Source organism: Ailuropoda melanoleuca, chromosome 13 (genome assembly GCF_002007445.2).
Source record: "Ailuropoda melanoleuca isolate Jingjing chromosome 13, ASM200744v2, whole genome shotgun sequence".
Classification (NCBI taxonomy): Eukaryota; Metazoa; Chordata; class Mammalia; order Carnivora; family Ursidae; genus Ailuropoda; species Ailuropoda melanoleuca.
In genome coordinates this window covers 66,930,549-66,949,002 of record NC_048230.1, presented here as the reverse complement: position 1 = coordinate 66,949,002, position 18,454 = coordinate 66,930,549, and the positions used below count along the sequence as shown (strand labels likewise).

At 42.7% G+C, this 18,454-nt stretch overlaps 2 protein-coding genes across 3 annotated transcripts in view; one reads left to right on the top strand and one right to left on the bottom strand.

Annotated features, from left to right (window-relative positions):
- Positions 1-4,205, bottom strand: part of MROH8 (maestro heat like repeat family member 8) — a 57,484-nt gene extending 53,279 nt beyond the window's left edge. The window contains exon 1 of the mRNA XM_011219624.3: positions 3,841-4,205. Within this exon, the coding sequence (XP_011217926.2) occupies positions 3,841-4,133 (293 nt within the window). The 5' untranslated portion in view covers positions 4,134-4,205. The remainder of the gene's footprint in view (positions 1-3,840) is intronic.
- Positions 3,857-18,454, top strand: part of RPN2 (ribophorin II) — a 60,746-nt gene continuing 46,148 nt past the window's right edge. For both annotated transcript variants that reach the window (XM_034641876.1, XM_002915156.4), the window contains exons 1-3: positions 3,857-3,987; positions 8,586-8,779; positions 18,309-18,404. In XM_034641876.1, the coding sequence (XP_034497767.1) occupies positions 3,975-3,987; positions 8,586-8,779; positions 18,309-18,404 (303 nt within the window). In that variant the 5' untranslated portion in view covers positions 3,857-3,974. The remainder of the gene's footprint in view (positions 3,988-8,585; positions 8,780-18,308; positions 18,405-18,454) is intronic.

Below are 18,454 nucleotides of genomic sequence, written 5' to 3'. Positions count from 1 at the left end.
GCACAGCAACGCAGATAAATCTTAAATATTGAGAGAAAAAAGAAAGTCACAGAAAAAATATGTAGTAAATTCCATTTACATAAAGTTAAGAAATATGCAAAAGTAAACAAATACTGTTTGGCATTATAAACATACACGATAAAACTACAAAGAAAAGCAAGGAAACAATATAACCTATAACCTGCAGGATGGGGATCTCTGAGCAGGGAGAAAGGGAATGGAATGGGCAAGACTAGGGGCACCTGGGTGCCTCAGTCATTAAGTGTCTGCCTTCGGCTCAGGGCGTGATCCCAGGGTCCTGGGATCGAGCCCCACATCGGGATCCTCCCCTGGGAGCCTGCTCCTTCCTCTTCTACTCCCCCTGCCTGTGTTTCCTCTCTCGCTGGCTGTCTCTCTCTCTGTAAAAAAAAAAAAAAATCTTAAAAAAAAAAAAAAGGAATGGGTAAGACTAGAAAGAGGACTTAAAAAGTTCTGGTTATTACTATTATTTTTTTAAGTAGGCTTCACTCCCAGCGTGGAGCCAAAGGTGGGGCTTGAACTCAGGACCCTGAGAGCAAGACCTGAGCTGAAATCAAGAGTCAGATGCTTAACTGACTGAGCCACCCAGGCACCCCTGTTTTTTCTTTAATAGGATGACAAGTACACAATTTCACTGTATCATTCTTTTTTCTTTATGTATGTTTATAAATATTGTTTCTTCATTTAGTCAATAGTAAATAAAACAATTTTGGGAAAAAAACCCAAACCAATAAAGTTTGAGCTTCTTCCTGTGTACTTATATTTCTTTAATAATTAAAAATAACTAGTTAATTAAAAACAAACAACCTGAGGCACCTGGGTGGCTCAGTCAGTTAAGCGTCTACCTTTAGCTCAGGTCATGATCCCAGGGGCCTGGGAAGGGGCCTTGGGTCAGGCTCCCTGTTCAGCAGGGAGTCTGTTTCTCCCTCTGCCCCTCCCCCTGCTCATGCTCCCTCTCCCTCTCAAATAAATAAATAAAATCTTTAAAACAAACAAACAAACCCTCTAAGAGTAGAATGGCTGGGTCATGCAGTAGGTTATGTAACTGGCTTTTTAAAAAGCTACAAATCTGTTTTCCAACACAATTGCACCATTTTCCATTTCCACCAGCAGTATATGCAAGTTCCAGTTGCTCCCCACCCTTGCCAGCATTTGGTATTATTGGACTTTTTTATATCAACTATTTCAGTGGATGTGTAGCAATATCTCCCCGTGACTTAATATACAATGTAATCAATATGTAATGATGTTGATTATGTTTTCACGTGCTTATCTGCTCTACATATATCTCCATGAAGTGCCTATTCAGGTCTTTTGCCTGTGTTTTTTACTGGGTTTCTTGCAGCGGTATGCTGATAAATGTTTAGAACAGACTCTCTAAGTGTAGTTTTTAAGTGAATGCTTGTCGATATTTTCATTCACATTAATGAGTAAGATGTAACCGAAACTTCAGAAGTGACTTCTCTGAGTTGGATAATAGTTTTCAAATGCTAGAACAATATTCTCTCAAGTTTTTGGGCTATTAGCAAGGTAAAGCCTATAGACATGGCACACTTCTAAATTTAATTTCTATGAACATTTCTCCATCAAGTTTAGACATAACAAAGCAAAAAATCAGGCCCTGATGTGTAGCATTTGCTGATGCTATGGTGTAAATATTCCCATTGTGGCCAAAATCAACCTACCAACATTACTTTGGAAAGAGATGTGCAGTAGTACACCACCATATAATATTTCCACCATATAGATGCAATAGACATAAGCAACCACAAAAACATACAAAGTGGTAAAATGTAGTAAAATAATAACGAAATGATGGGTTTGGTTTTCAATAGATTTCATTTCATTTTAAGTTTGTATAATTTAATTTTTCTAAATAGTTGTATTTAACAACCAATTTGCAAAATTCTTGCTAAATTTAAAGATTTTATTTATCTATTTTTGTAAAGGGAAAGGGTGGGGCGCCTGGGTAGCGCCGTCGTTAAGCGTCTGCCTTCGGCTCAGGACGTGATCCCAGCGTTGCCGGATCAAGTCCCACTTCGGGCTTCTCTGCTGGGAGCCTGCTTCTTCCTCTCCCACTCGCCCTGCTATGTTCCCTCTCTCGCTGGCTATCTCTCTGTCATGTAAATAAATAAATCTTAAAAAAAAAAAAAAAAAGAAAGGGAAAGGGTGAGCAAGGGGAGGAGCAGAGGTGGCGCGAGAAGAAGGGGGAAAAGTATCCCAAGAAAGCTCTACTCTGAGCCTGGAGCCCTATGTGGGTCTCAATTCCATGACCCCACGATCATGACCTGAGCTGACACCAAGATGCTCAACCGATTGAGCCACCTAGGCGTCCGCCTTGCTAAATTTTCTAAGTGACTCTTGCAAGCCAGTGTGAAATGGCTTCAGTACAACAGTGGTTGTCGTCTTATTAAGTTGGAAGAGTTGTTTTTTTAAAGATTTATTTGAGAGAGAGGGAGAGACAGGGAGTAGGGGCGTGGGGCAGAGGGAGAGAGAGTCTCAAGCAGACTCTGCAATGAGTGGGGACCCTGAGATTAGGACCCTGAGATCACAACTGGAGCTGAGATTAGGACCCTGAGATCACAACTGGAGCTGAAACCAAGAGTCCCACGCTCAACCAACTGCACCGCTCAGGCACCCTGGAAGAGTTTTTTATGTATTCTGTATCAGCACTGTCCAACATTACTTTCTGTGATATAATGCTCTATAATTCTGTGCTGTCCAAAATGATATCCAGTAGCCACATGGGGCTATTGAGCTTTTGAAATGTGGCTAGCACAACTGAGGAACAGAGTTTTAAAATTTTAATTAATTTAAACTCAAATTCAGATATCCACGCACAGCTAGTATCTACTTTATTGAATAGCACAGTAACAGAAAGAACTCACTCACCCCTATTTGGGATAATAATATCTGGGACACAGTAAGATTTACCATATTGTGCATATTTTCTATGTTCATAGTAGTTAAAAGCACAGATTACGGGGTCAGCCTGCCTGGGTTCAAATCTTTTAGTTTCTCTATAAAATGGGAATAATAGTACAAACTTTACAGAATGGTGATAAGGAGTAAATAAAATAACGTACTGGAGTGCTTAATACACTGTTGGGCTATCCTCAATAATTGGAATTAGTTATTACGGAGTGCCTAGATAAGTCACTTCCATTTTGTTAAAAAGTTACTGGATTCTTCTTATTTTAAGACAAACCAAGCTGTTTTCGTCTCATGAGTCACTTTTTTTTTTTGGTCACTTCTGTTTTTGACCCTGCTACTTCTGTAAAATTGGGCTGATAGGCTCCTCAAAGTTACTGTGAGGAGTAAGTACTAAGTCCACAGAAATGCTTTGCAAATCAAAAAAAACACCACTCATTGGTCAGTTATTAACAAGCGAAACAATCTTTGGAGGAAACTGCCATAATGTCCTAAAAAGGAAAAAAAGAAAAAGAAAAGAAAGAAAGAACGCAAAAGAAAACCCAAGCCCAGGAACACTACTTGCCCTTCCTCACCGGACCCTTCCCATTCCTTTAAAATTGGCCGGGCTGCAGAAAGACGACTGAGTGACGGCGCGATCGGCCAATCAAACGCAATCAGCCAATCAGCGGAGGCCCCGTTTCGGGCCCACCCCGAAGCCTTGTCCAACCGCGTACTGGTAGCACCCGTATTAGGACCGTTGCGCGGCGGCCGGTTCCAAGTGGCCCAGGTCGCGGGGGGGGGGGAGGCCGGCCTGTACACGAGGACCGCGGCGCCCTTTGCGCGCGGGAACTAGAATTTAGGCCGCTGCTGCTGGGACCGGCACGACCCACCGGGACGGCGGGGACTGACCTGTGCCTAGATCCCATCTCAGCACGCGCAGCCTGCCGCGAGTCCCTGGGTCCCCTCCGGCCGCGCTCTTGGAGCCACTTTCCCGAGCGGAAGTCAGCCTGCGTCTCGGGCCCTGGTGGGACCTGCTCGGAGTAATGGCGTCGCCGGGTGAGGTGTTGTGCATGGCTCGACGACGGGGCCCCGCGGCCGGCACGCCTTGGCGAGTGGGCCGTAGCCCGCGGGAGGCTAGTGCTCGCCACTCGAGAGCCGGCCACGCGGGAGCCTCTTCCCCTGTGGGGCAGGGGCATGGGCATGGGCTCGGGCTCGGGCTCTTTTGGGGTCGAGTGTGTGACGGAGGGCTGGCGAGCGGGTGGGAATGCGGGCGAGAGGAGGTGGGGTGGGTGTCAGTGCGGCGCGGAGCTACGGGTGCCCGGGAGGCCCAGCCGGGGGCCGTGGTGAACCCTAAGTCTGGCTTCACTCATTCATTTGTCTCGCGGCGGCGGCTCCCTGGCCGAGTGGCCTAACAGCTTTTGGCCAAGTGATCCTTTGGACCATGGCTTCCTTTTTTAGTAAAAAGGAGCAAGGAAATCACTCACTTCTCTGGGAGCTTATAGTATAAATTCTGAAGTTAGATTCTCCTGGTGCAAACTGGTAGTTTGCCCAGTATTCGTTATGTGACCCAGTCCGAGTTCCTTAACCCCTCTTCAGCTCAGTTTCTGATCTGTAAACTAGGTTAGTCACATTATTTGCCGCATAAATTGCTGCATTAAATGAGCTGAGCCCGTGCATAGTTTAGAATAGTGCATGGCACTACGCAAGCATCAATAAAGTTAACTGCATTGCTAGTTCTTGAGCGGGCACTGTGCACGATGGACTCGTGTAGTCTTACCGCGGCTTGGGCAATGTGTGCTGTTATGTACGTTTGACAGATAGGAAGGCAAGATTTCAGAGAAGAAAAGTAACTTGCCCAAGATAATAGTGAATAAGACAGTGGGTCAGTGCTCCATTTTTTTGAAAAGTTGAGGGTAATAGAGTTTGTTAAAAACAAACTTTGGATTCAGACTGCCTGCATTTTGATTCTCAATTATGTGTCTTAGGGCAGGTAACTCCTAGTGAGTCTCAATTTCTTGGTGTGTAAACCACACTCACTTGGATGTGAAGATTTAAAGACTCAGTGCATGCCAGGTACTTAGCATAGTCTGGGCATACCACACATATGTTAAGTGCTCAAATTTTAGCCAAAAATGTTTTCACTATTAATTCACGGTGGGAAGATTTAGAATTCTGACATAGATGTTGTGTAAGGGAATTTATAGTCTAGCTGGAAAATACCAATTGTCACTTAGAAGGCACCAGGGATTCAGCATTAGTATCTTGACTCCCCTTTTTCTTACATTTTTCTATCCTTTAGCAGTTCTGGCTTTGACCTTGAATTCTAGCCAGACTGACCACTTCTCACCTTGACTGCTGTCACCCTGGCTGTGACCACCATCATCTTTATACTTGGATTATTACTAACTGGTGTCCCTCTTTAGGTTCTTTCTCCTGCCTAGTCTCAACACAGTTTTGTTTATTCTCAACACAGTGGTCCTGTTAAATTGTAAGTCAAACCACTCCTCTTCTCAAAACTTTCTAGTGGCTCCCATCTCACTCAGTATAGGCCAGAGTCCCTACAAAGGTTTAAAAGGTCCTTCAGATTTGGCCTCTCCTACCTCTGTCACCTTTTCCATACCGTTCACCCTTTGCTTATGCCACTGTAGCTGTATTTTGCTCTTTGCTAATGTCAAAAAGCACCATACATACAAGGTCTTTGGACTTGCTTTTCTTCTTGGTATAGTTTCCCCCAAAATATCTTTGTGACACTCCTTCTTTTCCTTCAGGTCTATACACAATTGTTCCATTTCTTAGTTAGACCTTCATAGACTACCATATTTAAAATCGTAGCTCTAGGGCTCTGGGTGGCTCAGTCGGCTAGGCGTCTGCCTTCAGCTTAGTCATGATCCCAGGATCCTGGGATCAAGCCCCTCATTGGTTCCCTGCTCAGCAGAGAGTTTGCTTCTCCCTCTCCCTCTGCTGCTCCCTCTGCTTGTGGGTGTTTTCTTTCTCTTTCTGTCAAATAAATAAATAAAACCTTCAAAAAAAAATAAAATTGTAGTTCTTCTCAGATCTCTCTCCTGTGCTTTATTTTTCTCCATAGCACTTTTCACCTTCTAATGTGATAAATAATGTTTCTTTTTTTTTTTTTTAACATTTTATTTACTTGAGAGAGCACAAGAGAGAGAACACAAGAGAGATAGCATGAGTGGGGTGAGGTGGAGAGGGAGAAGGAGACTCCTGCTGAGCAGGGAGCCTGATGCAGGGCTCGATCCCAGGACCTCAAGATCATGACACAAGCTGAAGGCAGATGCCTAACTGAATGAGCCACCCAGACGCCCCATAAATATTGTTTCTTAATTGTGTTGTGTGATATCTTTCTTTTCTGACCAGAATGTAGGCTTCATGAGGTTTGGGGTTTTGTTTTTTGTTTTTTTAAAATTCTGTTTCTTGCTTTATTTTTAATACCAAAAATAGTGCTTGGTAAGCATTCAAAAAATATTTTATAATTGAATACTCCACACTATAGATCCCTTTCTAGTGTTTTAAAAAGAACTTCCACATTCTTTAGATTATTTAACACACATACAAGGATTTAAGTAGAACTAGCATTCAGAGAAAACCATTGAGTTACCGCTAATGTAGGCATTGTTTCTACAACAATCTCCAAAAAATAATGGAGTGTAAACTGTATAGTTAAATTTGAGTGAGTCCAAGATTGTCTGCAAGGTACTCTTGTTCTCAGTTTTCTTCTTTGTAAAATAGATGTAATAATGCCTTTTTTTTAAAGTAATCTCTGCCCAATGTGGGACTCGCACACCCCAAGATCAAGAGTTGCATGCTCCACCGACTGAGCCAGTCAGGTGCCCCTTAATAATGCCTTTCTTAAGGGATTCTAGTGGAAACTAAATTTGACATATGGGCAGAGGATTTAGGACTATTACCATTAGCCTTGTGATTACAGTAGAGCTCCCTTATCTGCAGTGCTCACTTTCCAAGATCCCCAGTGGATGCCTAAAACTGTGGATAGTACCGAACCCTTATATATACTATGTTTTTTTTCTATACATATATAAAACTATGATAAAGCTTAATTTATAAGTTAGGTACAGTAAGAGATTAACAACGATAACTAATAATGAAAGAACAATTGTAACAATATACTGTAATAAAAGTCACGTGAATGTGGTCTCTCAAAATATCTTGCATAGATGCCTACATGATAAGATGTCTGCATGAGATGTAGTAGGGTGAATGACGTAGGCATTGAGATGTAGCATTAGGCTACTACTGACCTGACAATAGCGGACCATGGCTGAACATGGGTAACTGAAACCATGGAGTATGGATAAGGTGATGGTGGTGGGGGGTGGATACTGTTATGTTAATTGGATGGCAGTCAATTCGTGAAGCAGCCGGTAGAATGTACTGCTCATAACTTCTTCCTGTCTCCTGAAGCATAGTAGACAAGGATTAATTTTTCTTTCCATTTATTTAGCAAATATTAATTCAGTACTACTACGTGCCAAGCAACATTTAATACTTGGAAATACGGGGTGTACAGAAGAAACTGTCTATCTTTATGGAGCTTACAGTTTTGCAGAGGAATCATACATTACACTATTAATTATATTTGTGAAAAAGACTACATAGAAGAACTTCAGGGTGCTATGCATGGATATAGCAACAACAATAGTGATGGTAATAGAAATAGCTCTTGTTATAAGCCAGTCACTGTTAGAAGATCTTTCTATGCTAACTCATGTAATCCTCATTATGCCCCTGTTATTATCCCACTTTGTACTCAAGGAAGCTGAAGACAGACTGGCCACATTGTAACTGCCACAGGCATATTGCAAATAAATGGAAGAACCAGGATTTATTTATTTACTTATTTTCAAAGTATGTATATATGTATGTATTTATTTAGAGAGTGTGCAAATGGGGAGGGCAGAAGGAGAGGAAGAGAGAGAATCCCAAGGAGGCTACCTATCCAGTGCAGAGTGTGACAGGGGGCTCCATCTCACAACCCTGGGATCATGAACTGAGCTAAAACCAAGAGTCGACACTTAACCAACTGACTGAGGTACCCGGGCACCCAGGCAAAGCTAGGATTTCAACCTGGCCTCAGAGGTCACATTCTTTAGTACTTTATAGTACTGGGGACCTAACCCAAGAAAGGGCTGTTAGGGAGACTTCTTGAGGAAGAGATACTTGAACTGCAATCTAAGAATAAAGAAGTTGAAAGTTGAAGAAAGGGAAAGCATGAAAAAGTGCTGGGTAGAGTAGAACATGACTTGTTAGAGGAACAGAAAGCCACAGATAGAGGAAAGAGTGAGGGAAGAGATCCAGTGAGAGGCAGGCGAGGCCATGTTGAGGATTCAAGATTGGACTTGTCTTAGAGGCACAGGAGTTACAAACATACGTGAAATGGGAATGGCATGATGGGTCCTGTGCTTTATCGACACAGAGGCTACTGGGAGGACGGTCCTTCAGATGGATGAAGACAGTGCCCATCACTTTCCCAGGACTTCTCTCCTGCTTAAACCTCCCAGTTCCCTCCCCCTTCCTCACATGATCTGGTTCCCAGACCTTGGTGCGCACCATCATTGGAACCGTATATAGAACTCTGAAATTGTTTGGATTGTATTTAATAGTCATTTCCCCCCAAGGTTCAAGCACTGTCTTCCTGTTGGCCCTGACAATCATAGCCAGCACCCAGGCTCTGACGCCCACACACTACCTCACCAAGCCGGATGTGGAGAGACTGAAAGCCTCATTGGACCGCCCTTTCACAAGTTTGGAATCTGCTTTCTACTCCATTGTGGGACTCAGCAGCCTTGGTGCCCAGGTGCCAGATGTAAAGGTAAGGTACTTTTGTTTTGGCCTCATCCCTTAACTGTGTTCCTTGTGTATACTTCAGAACTCTTGCTCTTTTGAGGACGACCAAGGCTAATCCAAGATAATAAATACTTACTTCAGTCTGACAGGTGTTTTTTCTTTTAATGTCATTGTATGTTTAGGACCATGCCAGGTGTTTAGTAGAATATAAAGAAGAGCCAGTCTTAGAAACTTTACTTTTTATTTTAAGCTTAAATTTTACCTCTAGAAACTATTTTTTTTTTAAGATTTTATTTATTTATTTGACAGAGACAGCCAGCGAGAGAGGGAACACAAGCAGGGGGAGTGGGAGAGGAAGAAGCAGGCTCCCAGCAGAGGAGCCTGATGTGGGGACCTATCCCAGAATGCGAGGATCACGCCCTGAGCCGAAGGCAGATGCTTAACGACTGCACCACCCAGGCAGAGAAACTATTGCTCTAGAAACTATTGCTGTAGTTCTGAGTGAGACTGTACAGTACCACATGAACTTGTTAAGCGCCCTGTGTGTGTGACTCATAAATAATAAGGGAGTTCAAGATGAGGGCATTCATATTTATTAAACACTGACAGTCACCGCATCAGGCAGTTTTGATACACTTTTTGGATCTTTGGTGAGGAAAATGCATCACAACTAAAACTTTACCTGGATTTAGGGAAAGGTTCAGTCTTTTTTTTTTTTTTTTTAGAGGTTTTATCTTTTATTTGAGAGAAAGAGAGTGTGAGTGCACAAAAGCAGGGGGAGGGTCAGAGGGAGAGGGAGAAGCAGACTCCCCACTGAGCAGGGAGCCTGATATGCGGCTCAATCCCAGGACCAAGAGATCATGACCTGAGCCAAAGGCAGATGCTTAACCAACTGAGCCACCCAGGTGCCCCTCATGCTGTTTTTGAACATACTTCCTATCTTTTATATTCCTATAAATTGATGGTTAGCTCTTGAGGCTTAATTATATTCAGGTCAATTTTCTTGACGGAAATATTTCATAGGTGGTGCTGTGTACTTCCTGTCATTGGTGCATAATATCTGGTTGTTTCACTTTTAGTTGTGATAAAGTTGTATCAGTGGATTTGAGATTGTCAGATTAACCTTCTCTTGTAAACAGTATATAGTAGGGACCTTTTTTTTAAAATATCCAGTCTCACAATCTCCATCTTTTAATTGGGGAGTTTGGTCTATTTATATTTAATGTAACTATACTGTTGGGTTTAAGTCTGCCATCTTGTTATTTGTTTTTTAGTTGTCTAGCTATTTTTTCCTCCTTTCCTGTCTTAGATTGAATAATTTTTTATTATTCCACTTGATCTCTTCTGTTGGTTTTTTAGCTCTACTTATTTTTTTAGTAGTTGCTCTAGAGATTGTAATATGCACTTGAACTTAGCACAGTATACTTTGAATTATTATTTTGCTATGTCACGGATAATGAAAGAACCTTATAACAATATTTCTATTTAAACTCCCATCATTTGTGCTATCATTTTCACACTTTTTACTTTCTTTTAAGCCTTATAGTGTTGTTCAGTGTCTCAGCTTCATTTATTTTTTCAGTTTTATAGTTATTTATGGCAGGAGATTAAGTTCAATACCTTTAATTCTGCCATGGCCAGAACTGGTAGTCCCAGTTAATGTTTTGCAATCCATAACAGTTGTTACTTTTTTTTTCTTTTTCTTTTTTGAAGTATAGTTTACATACAATAATGGTTATTATTCTTTTTGATGCTCAGAATGTCTTTCTGTGTGTGTTTTTTGTTCATTTTTATGCAGTCCATCATTCTGAGTTTCTGATGTCTTAGGCTTACTTATACATTTTCTGCTCCAGACTAGAATCAGTAATTGCTGTTGATTTATTGAATGCCTGGTATATGCTGGGTACAGTGGATACGTTATCTTGAGTTAATTGTCTTAATACTAAGTGGTCAGAAATATTATCCTGTAATAGAGGAGGAAATGGAAGTTCAGAGAGGTTAAGTAATTTGCCCTATGTCTGCCAGCCATCATCTGAATATCATATGGCAGAACTGCTGATGAACTGTGGCCCCCCAGAGTCAAATCCAGCTTGAAGCCTATTTTTGTAAATAAAGTTTTATTGGAACACAGCCATGCACACTCATTTGTATATTGACTGTGACTGCTTTTGCACTTTAGCAGTAGAGTTGAGTAGTTTATAAAGAGACTATCTGGCCTGAAAAGCCTAAAATACTTACTCTGTGATCCTTTGCAGAAAGTTGGCTAATGAGGTCCACACTCATTCAGGTTTCTTCCTGACAGCTGTCTCTTGTTCTGCTAATATTTATTTCCTGTACATGACTGTATTAAGGAAATAGATTTTTCCTTGTGATTGCCCTGTCGGTGAATGTACCTCCTAGTAAAATTACTTTCACTCCAAAGGAAGAGTGCAGGCATCAGTGCTATTAGCCCAAGTTTTTTTTTGTTTTAAAGATTTTATTTATTTATTTGACAGAGAGAGAGACAGCCAGCAAGAGAGGGAACACAAGCAGGGGGAGTGGGAGAGGAAGAAGCAGGCTCCCAGTGGAGCAGGGAGCCCGTTGTGCGGCTCGATCCCAGGACCTGGGATCATGCCCTGAGCTGAAGGCAGACGCTTAACAACTGAGCCATCCAGGCACCCCCCCCCCCCGCCAAGTTTTTGATTCTGATTCCACCTCTCTGTAAAACCGGGTGCCTTCCTCACTGAATTATTGTAAAGATAAAGTGAAGTCATATTATGCCAAGTAAGTGATTGGTCCACAAAAGACCCTTCAAGTGGTAGTTATTATTATTATCATCATCATCAATATTTTAAAAGTTTTGCTTCTATTTATAATTTATTCAGATGAGTTCAGACAATGCCTGGCACAGATCCTGCAAGTACAGAAGGCTGCAGTGTCTGTAGAGGGAGGACGCCTGGGGACGAGAGAGAGCAAACTGGGAGACAGAGCGGAGCAGCCTTGACTAGTAGAGGTTTTGTATTGTGAGGTAAAAGAGATAAAATAGGAATATTAGGTTAAGGTTGAATTTTGGTGGGTTTGAATGCAAGTAGAGTGGTTTCTACTGGTCATTTTCAAACTTCTGTGGAACTGTAGGATTCAGTCTAGGGGGGATCATGGAGGAGTGACCGCTCTCACGTTATCTAGAGCAGTGCCTTTTTCTCTGTCTCATGATTGGGAGTTCTGCATGAATTTGGGTTGAACACATACTCCTAGAGGTGTTCTCTGCTGATGTCCTGAGTTTGAGGGGACGTTGGTCAGGGCTGAAGATATAGACTGAAGCCATCCAGACAGCTGCAATGCAGTGTGATTTGGGGTAGTTTCATGACTGGGCCAGCTATGGCTTTATGTTTATAAAACAAACTCTAAAGTCAGACTGGTTGCTTCAGGATCTTGACTTCAGAACTACACAACCCAGTGCCCTGTGCAGCTTACTGAACCTTTTATTTTTTTATTTATTTATTTTTTTTAAAGATTTTATTTATTTATTTGACAGAGATAGAGACAGCCAGCGAGAGAGGGAACACGAGCAGGGGGAGTGGGAGAGGAAGAAGCAGGCTCACAGCGGAGGAGCCTGATGCGGGGCTCGATCCCGCAACGCTGGGATCACGCCCTGAGCCGAAGGCAGACGCCCAACCGCTGTGCCACCCAGGCGCCCCTACTGAACCTTTTAGAATCTGGTTTCTCATCTGTAAGCTAGAGATAATAATAATAATAGTCAGCTCACAGGTCGTTAACATGGTGCTGGCATGGAGTATGTACTGAGTGTTGGCTCTCAGCTCTTTTATATAGTAGTAAGGTTAATGTACACTGACGGACATTTTTTCTCAAACTGTCATCCCCACTGCTTGATATCTAATAAACACAGGGTGTTCAACAAATAGTTGTTGAATGAACTGTAAACATTAGCTTATTAGAAATGGAAGCTCTCAGTGTGCCTGTTGATCAGAAAATAAATGGGTTAATCACATACTTCACTCTTCGAGTCACTTACGGAGTATGCTGTGATGATTGTGTAATGTGTGCATTATAAGCAATGGAAGGAAGGGAATTGTATGGAAGTTTCAAGCTATCGAATTGCCTTATTGGATGTGCACACCAAATAAATCCATTGAGGACAGTCTCCATTATTGCCACTTCCGTGTGGCGATACGTGTCCTGCTCCATTGTTGTTGCTTTCAGCTGAGCAGAGAGAACTTCAGACCTGCAAGGTGCATTGAACTGTTTGCTCTCACAGATAGATCCTTAGGGGAGATTTTGGTTACTTTGTCACAAGAGATTTTAGCAGCAAAACCAAGAGGAATGGGGCTTACTAAGAAAATGAGAATAAAAAGCAGTTCTAGGAAGAGCAGAGTGTGGAATGAGAGCTGATTTTAGGTGTTAAGAAGAGTGAACATCTTTCATTTTAATAGTCAGGTCCTGTACATGTATATTTAAAAACCACAAGCACATGAGAATGATGATTTTATAGATATTGCTTAGCTTTCTATAAGATTTAAGAACAATGGCGGGAGTTGTGTATTCATACTGAAAATATGAAGTAAATAGGATATATACTATGGCAAAAATTGTGATGTAGTATTTGAGTGACTGAAATCAGTGAGCATTAGGCAGTGTACACAGGTTGTCAATCATACACTTTCCCTGTCTGTAAAAGGGGTTGGTGATAACTATCTTACATGGTTGTTAACGGGGATTAAATGAGATGATAAATATAAAGTGTTTAGCTCAGTGTCTGGTAAATGGCTAATGTTTATGAAGGTCCGTATGTTTGTACTGTTCAACAAGTACTGAGTGCTTGCTGAGGTCCACGTACTCAGCTGGTTGCCGGGGATAGCAGACAGTAAGACGTTCCTTCCTGTAGTGATTATTTATGGAGCATCTGCTATGTGCCAGGGATTATGCTAAGTGCAGAGAAGACAACAGCGCTTTATCTAGTGAAAGACAGGGACCTTGATAGTGAGACCAGGTGCTGAGTACAAAGGTACACCCAGTGTGTAGAAAGTCCCAGACACATGTAGTGTGTGCGAGCCCAGCAGAGGGAGCAGCTCACTCACCCTGTCTGCTGAGAAAGCTTACTATAAGCCCCAACCTCTCTCTGTACTGGCTGCTGCACGATTTAGTCAATCATTCAACAGATACTTAGTGAGTTTCTGCTATGTGCTAGGCCCTGGGGATTCAGTGTTGAACAGTGAGAGAGAGCCTCTGCCCTCTTGGAATGTATACTCTGGTAGTAGAGATAGGCATTAATCATATAATCAAATAGATATATGAATATTTTTAACAATGGTAAGTTTTATGAAGGTGGGATATATGGTGTTATAAATAGGGGACTTTGACATGGTCAGGGAAGGCTTTCCCAAAGAAATCTCTGAACTTAAACCTCACTCTGTATTCCCCTAAATTCCAGCTCTTTGAGGGCAGGGACTTTGTTCATTTTATTTGTTGTGCATCTCCAGTGCCTTGAGTAGCACCTGGCATGTGGTAGGCACTCAGTAGCTGTTTACTAAGTGAAGGAAGGTATGATTGATCTGAATTCGAAAGGGAAAGTAGAAGTCAACTGGGAGACAGGGGAGGGAAGGAACTTTAGGCAGAGGGAATAGCAGGTGCAAGGGTCCCGTGCAGGCAGGGAGCAGGTTACATTTGAGAGTCTGAGAGGAAACCACATGTGGAGCGTACATGAGAGATAGGGCAGTGGAGCCCAAGAGGAAGGTGGGGGATAAGTCTCAGTGCCTTAGTAGCCATAGGAAAATGTTTGCTTTTTCTCTAAAGAGCTGTTGACTTTAAGCAGCAAGTATCAGGATCCATTTTCATTTTGGAAAGGTTTCTCTCCTGTTCTGTAGAGGACAGACTTTGGCAGGGGAATATGGGACAGGACCGAATGCAGAAAGGGTGCAAAAGATAACACCCAGATTTCCAACTTCTGCTGCACAGGTGGATGGTTGGGCCATTCTGTAGGACGGGAACACGGAAAGAGAATTAGGTTTGTGTGGGCAAGACCATGAATCTGGTCTTAAACATGTTGAGCGTGAAGTGCCTTTGAGTCATATAAGTGGCCATTGAGAGAAGTCAGGGCTGGGGTTCCAAATCTGAGACTATCTGCATAGAGGTTCTGGATGAAGCCATGGGCATGAATGAGATTGCCTCGGGAGAGAGAGGTTGGATGAGAAGTGGGCCAAGGAGTTGAAAAACTCCAGTGTTGAATGGTCGAGTAGAAGAGGATGAAACTAAGGAGCAGCTGAGAGTAGAAGAAGAGCCAGGGGAGTGCAGAAGAATCCTGGAAGGGAATGGAGGGAATATTTCAGAATGAGGAAGTGATCAGTTCTGTCCGGTGTTGAGGGAGGGAGTACTGGAAAGTACGCTTTGGCTTTTCCAATTTGTAGATTCACTGGTAGAAAGAAAAAGAAGGTAGCAGATGGGGTGGGGTGGGGAGAAGGATCAAGGAAAGTTTATTTTAAAAGAAGTCTTGAGTTTTGTTAATATGTCAGGAGTTGCCAGTTGAGAGGGAGAAGTTGAACTGACAAGGTGAATGGGCTTCCAGATGGAGAGAAAAGCCCGTGCTAAGCCTGGATGCTTAACTGTGCGTGTTAGGTGTTGGGGGCAGTGGGTCGCTTGTCCAGGGCAGCTGGAGCAGAGGCGTGGGGGGACGTGTGGTAAGAAGTGCATATGAAAGAGGTGGGCCCGGTGACAAAGGACCTGGTGTGGGGGCTCTCGCCTGGGTATGCCTCGACAGCACAGCACCGTAACAACGTCCAGCCAGATTACAGAGCGTGGTGTGAGAGAAGTTAAGAGTAGTTGGGAGACGTTAATGGAGGAAATAAGGGAGAGGTAAGAGCAGCTGAGAGAGATTTAGCTGTCTTTTCTTAGCTCCTGATTCTGTTCAGGGATCTATAGGGAAGAATGGATAGAGAAAAGCACTGATGTTCTTCACTGAGGAGGACGTTTAGATAACTGGAGTATTAATAGATGGCACAGAAAGTTAAAGAGGAGCAGACAGGGAATGGACATTTAGGGGGCAATTTGCGGGCTTTAGTTGGGAAGATGAGTCTGGAATGAGGACAGCTGAAGTCAGAGTTACAAACTGCTGGAAGTGGCCTGCTGAGGCCTCAGCACTGGGTGGGCTTACAGAGCATCCTTGGTGTATCTCCCGGGGTCTTCTCTCACTTTTGCTGCTGCTGTTAAAACCGGGTTGACATTGGGAGTTTTGAAGCCACTGACTGCTCGTACTGTTTACCTTGATTTGTCTGGGCAAAGAATTAGAATTGGCATGTTGCTGGCTTTCTTGCAGACAAATCAGAGATTATATAGCTCAGACTGTGGGGCCAGGCTGACTGGGTTTGAATTCCAGCTCCTCCATCAAGAGCTGAGTGACCTCAGATAAGTCACTTTGCCTCTCTGATGCCTCAGTTTTCTTGTCTGTAAACTTAAGATGATAGTAGGACCTAATGCATAATGAGAAATGCACATAAAGCACTTAGAACAGTGTTGACACATTTTAAGTGCTCAAAAAGGGGTAGCAATGACCATAATCCTTGTTTGGGGGTCTTGAGTGCTGTTGTTTTTTTGTTAAAGCACTAGATGGCGACAAAGCACATGTCTTAAGCTTATCCACATTCTGCTGAAGGATTCCTTCACTAGATTGTTTTCTTCTTCAGATCCCTAATTTGTGCAGTGTGAAGTATTTCTTTCTTTGGTTTCTTTCAAACTTCTGGTTAAAACTCATTTGCTTTGGGGGCGCCTGGGTGGCACAGCGGTTAAGCGTCTGCCTTCGGCTCAGGGCGTGATCCCGGCGTTATGGGATCGAGCCCCACATCAGGCTCCTCCGCTGGGAGCCTGCTTCTTCCTCTCCCACTCCCCCTTGCTTGTGTTCCCTCTCTCACTGGCTGTCTCTATCTCTGTCAAATAAATAAATAAAATCTTTAAAAAAAAAAAAAACAAAACTCATTTGCTTTGAGACTGCTATTTGAATTTTATTCATAAAATTAAAAAATAGATCTTTGGTTAAAGTAGCACATGTACACAGTTAAACATCAGATAGTACAGCACAGCTGTTAGTGGAAAGCAGCAACCTATTATGTGGCCCACCTTGCCCTACACCCTGTCCTACTTCTCAGAAGCACCCACTTTTAACTGTTTTATTGCCATTTAATTATGAATAGGTGAATTTTATGTTATCTCACTCAAAATATTTAGTGATAGAACTAATAAATAATATTTCTTGGAGTTTGATACAGTAAGAATAGTAGGGTTTTATAATGTGCCTACTTTGTGGCAGGCACTGTGGTTGGGGTTTATCAAAGTCTTTGCTCTTAGGTAACTGGTCACGGGGGAAGGTAGTACCATATGGTAAGTGCTTTGGGGGAACATTCTGGAGGGAAGGCACCTGGCCTAACTTGGGATGAATGTCAGTGAAGACTTTTTGGTAGAGGTGACATCTGAGCAGAGATGAAGATGGGAGCTGGTTTGGCAGACAGGAGGGACAACAGACAGGTGCTACCAGCGGCGGGAATAGCAGGGTCACATACATACCAAGTCACGATCATAGTGTCTTTGGGTCGCCACAGTATGACGGAGCGTAAGATTAGGGAGTTGGAGGTGGTTTGGTGATAAAGCTGGCACTGAAAGTGAGTGTCAGTCATGAGGGCATTTTATGCTGTATCAGAAATTTGGAATCTTGTTCTGAGGATAATAAGGAACTACCCAAGGCTCTTGATAGCAAAGTAACGTGGTTGCATTGGTATTTTGTAAAGATCACCCTTGAGCAGTCAGTATGCAGAATGGGCTACATGGCTTGAGACCAGTTAGGAGCTGATTATAACAGTCTAGGTGAGAAATGGCAAGTGCCTGAAATAAGGCAATGAGAGAAACCAGAGGGTGGGGATTGGGTTTAAAAAAAGAGAAGGGAGATAAGTTCGCTAGGCCTGTAGGTTAAAGGAAAAGTCAAGAATGATTCCTAGGTTTCTGCTTCAGGTAGTTGGGTGCATGGTGATGCCTATACACGAGCTGGAAAGTCCAGGTGAAGAAATAGAAGGTTTCAAGCTCATTTTAGATGTGTTGAACCTGACTTAGCTCTGAAGACATCTAAGTGGAGACCCCAGTACAGTTAGAATCAGAGGAAACACTCAACTTTGTAACTGTCACCAGGTAACTTACTACTCCAAGCCTCAGTTTCTTTTTCTGTTAAATGGGACTGATGACATCTACCACAAGGTCCTTCTGTGTTCATTAAAAGGAAGCATCATAAACACCCAGCAGGTTATGGCCAGAGCGGCTGGTCAGTGGAAGCAGTTTCTTCCCTTTTTTTCCTCGGGTTCAGAAGGACTAAAGTACTTGAGGCTTGTTGCTCTTGGCATGAGCTCAGCAATTTTGTGTAATACAGTGTCCTATGGAAAATACCTGCTTAAAACCTGAAATCTTGTATAGCTCATACTTTAAGCCATCACAGATTGCTTAGGATTTTGTCATCGAAAAGCATGTACACTTTCCCAGTCTCTGTGTACATCACCACTTATCACTGACTTTCTACCCCTATTTAGAAAGCATGTACCTTCATTAAGTCAAACCTTGATCCAGGCAACGTGGACTCCCTTTTCTATGCTGCCCAGTCCAGCCAGGCCCTCTCGGGGTGCGAGGTGAGTCTAGCTTTTACAGTTACATTTACTTTTAAACTATAAAGTGGTTT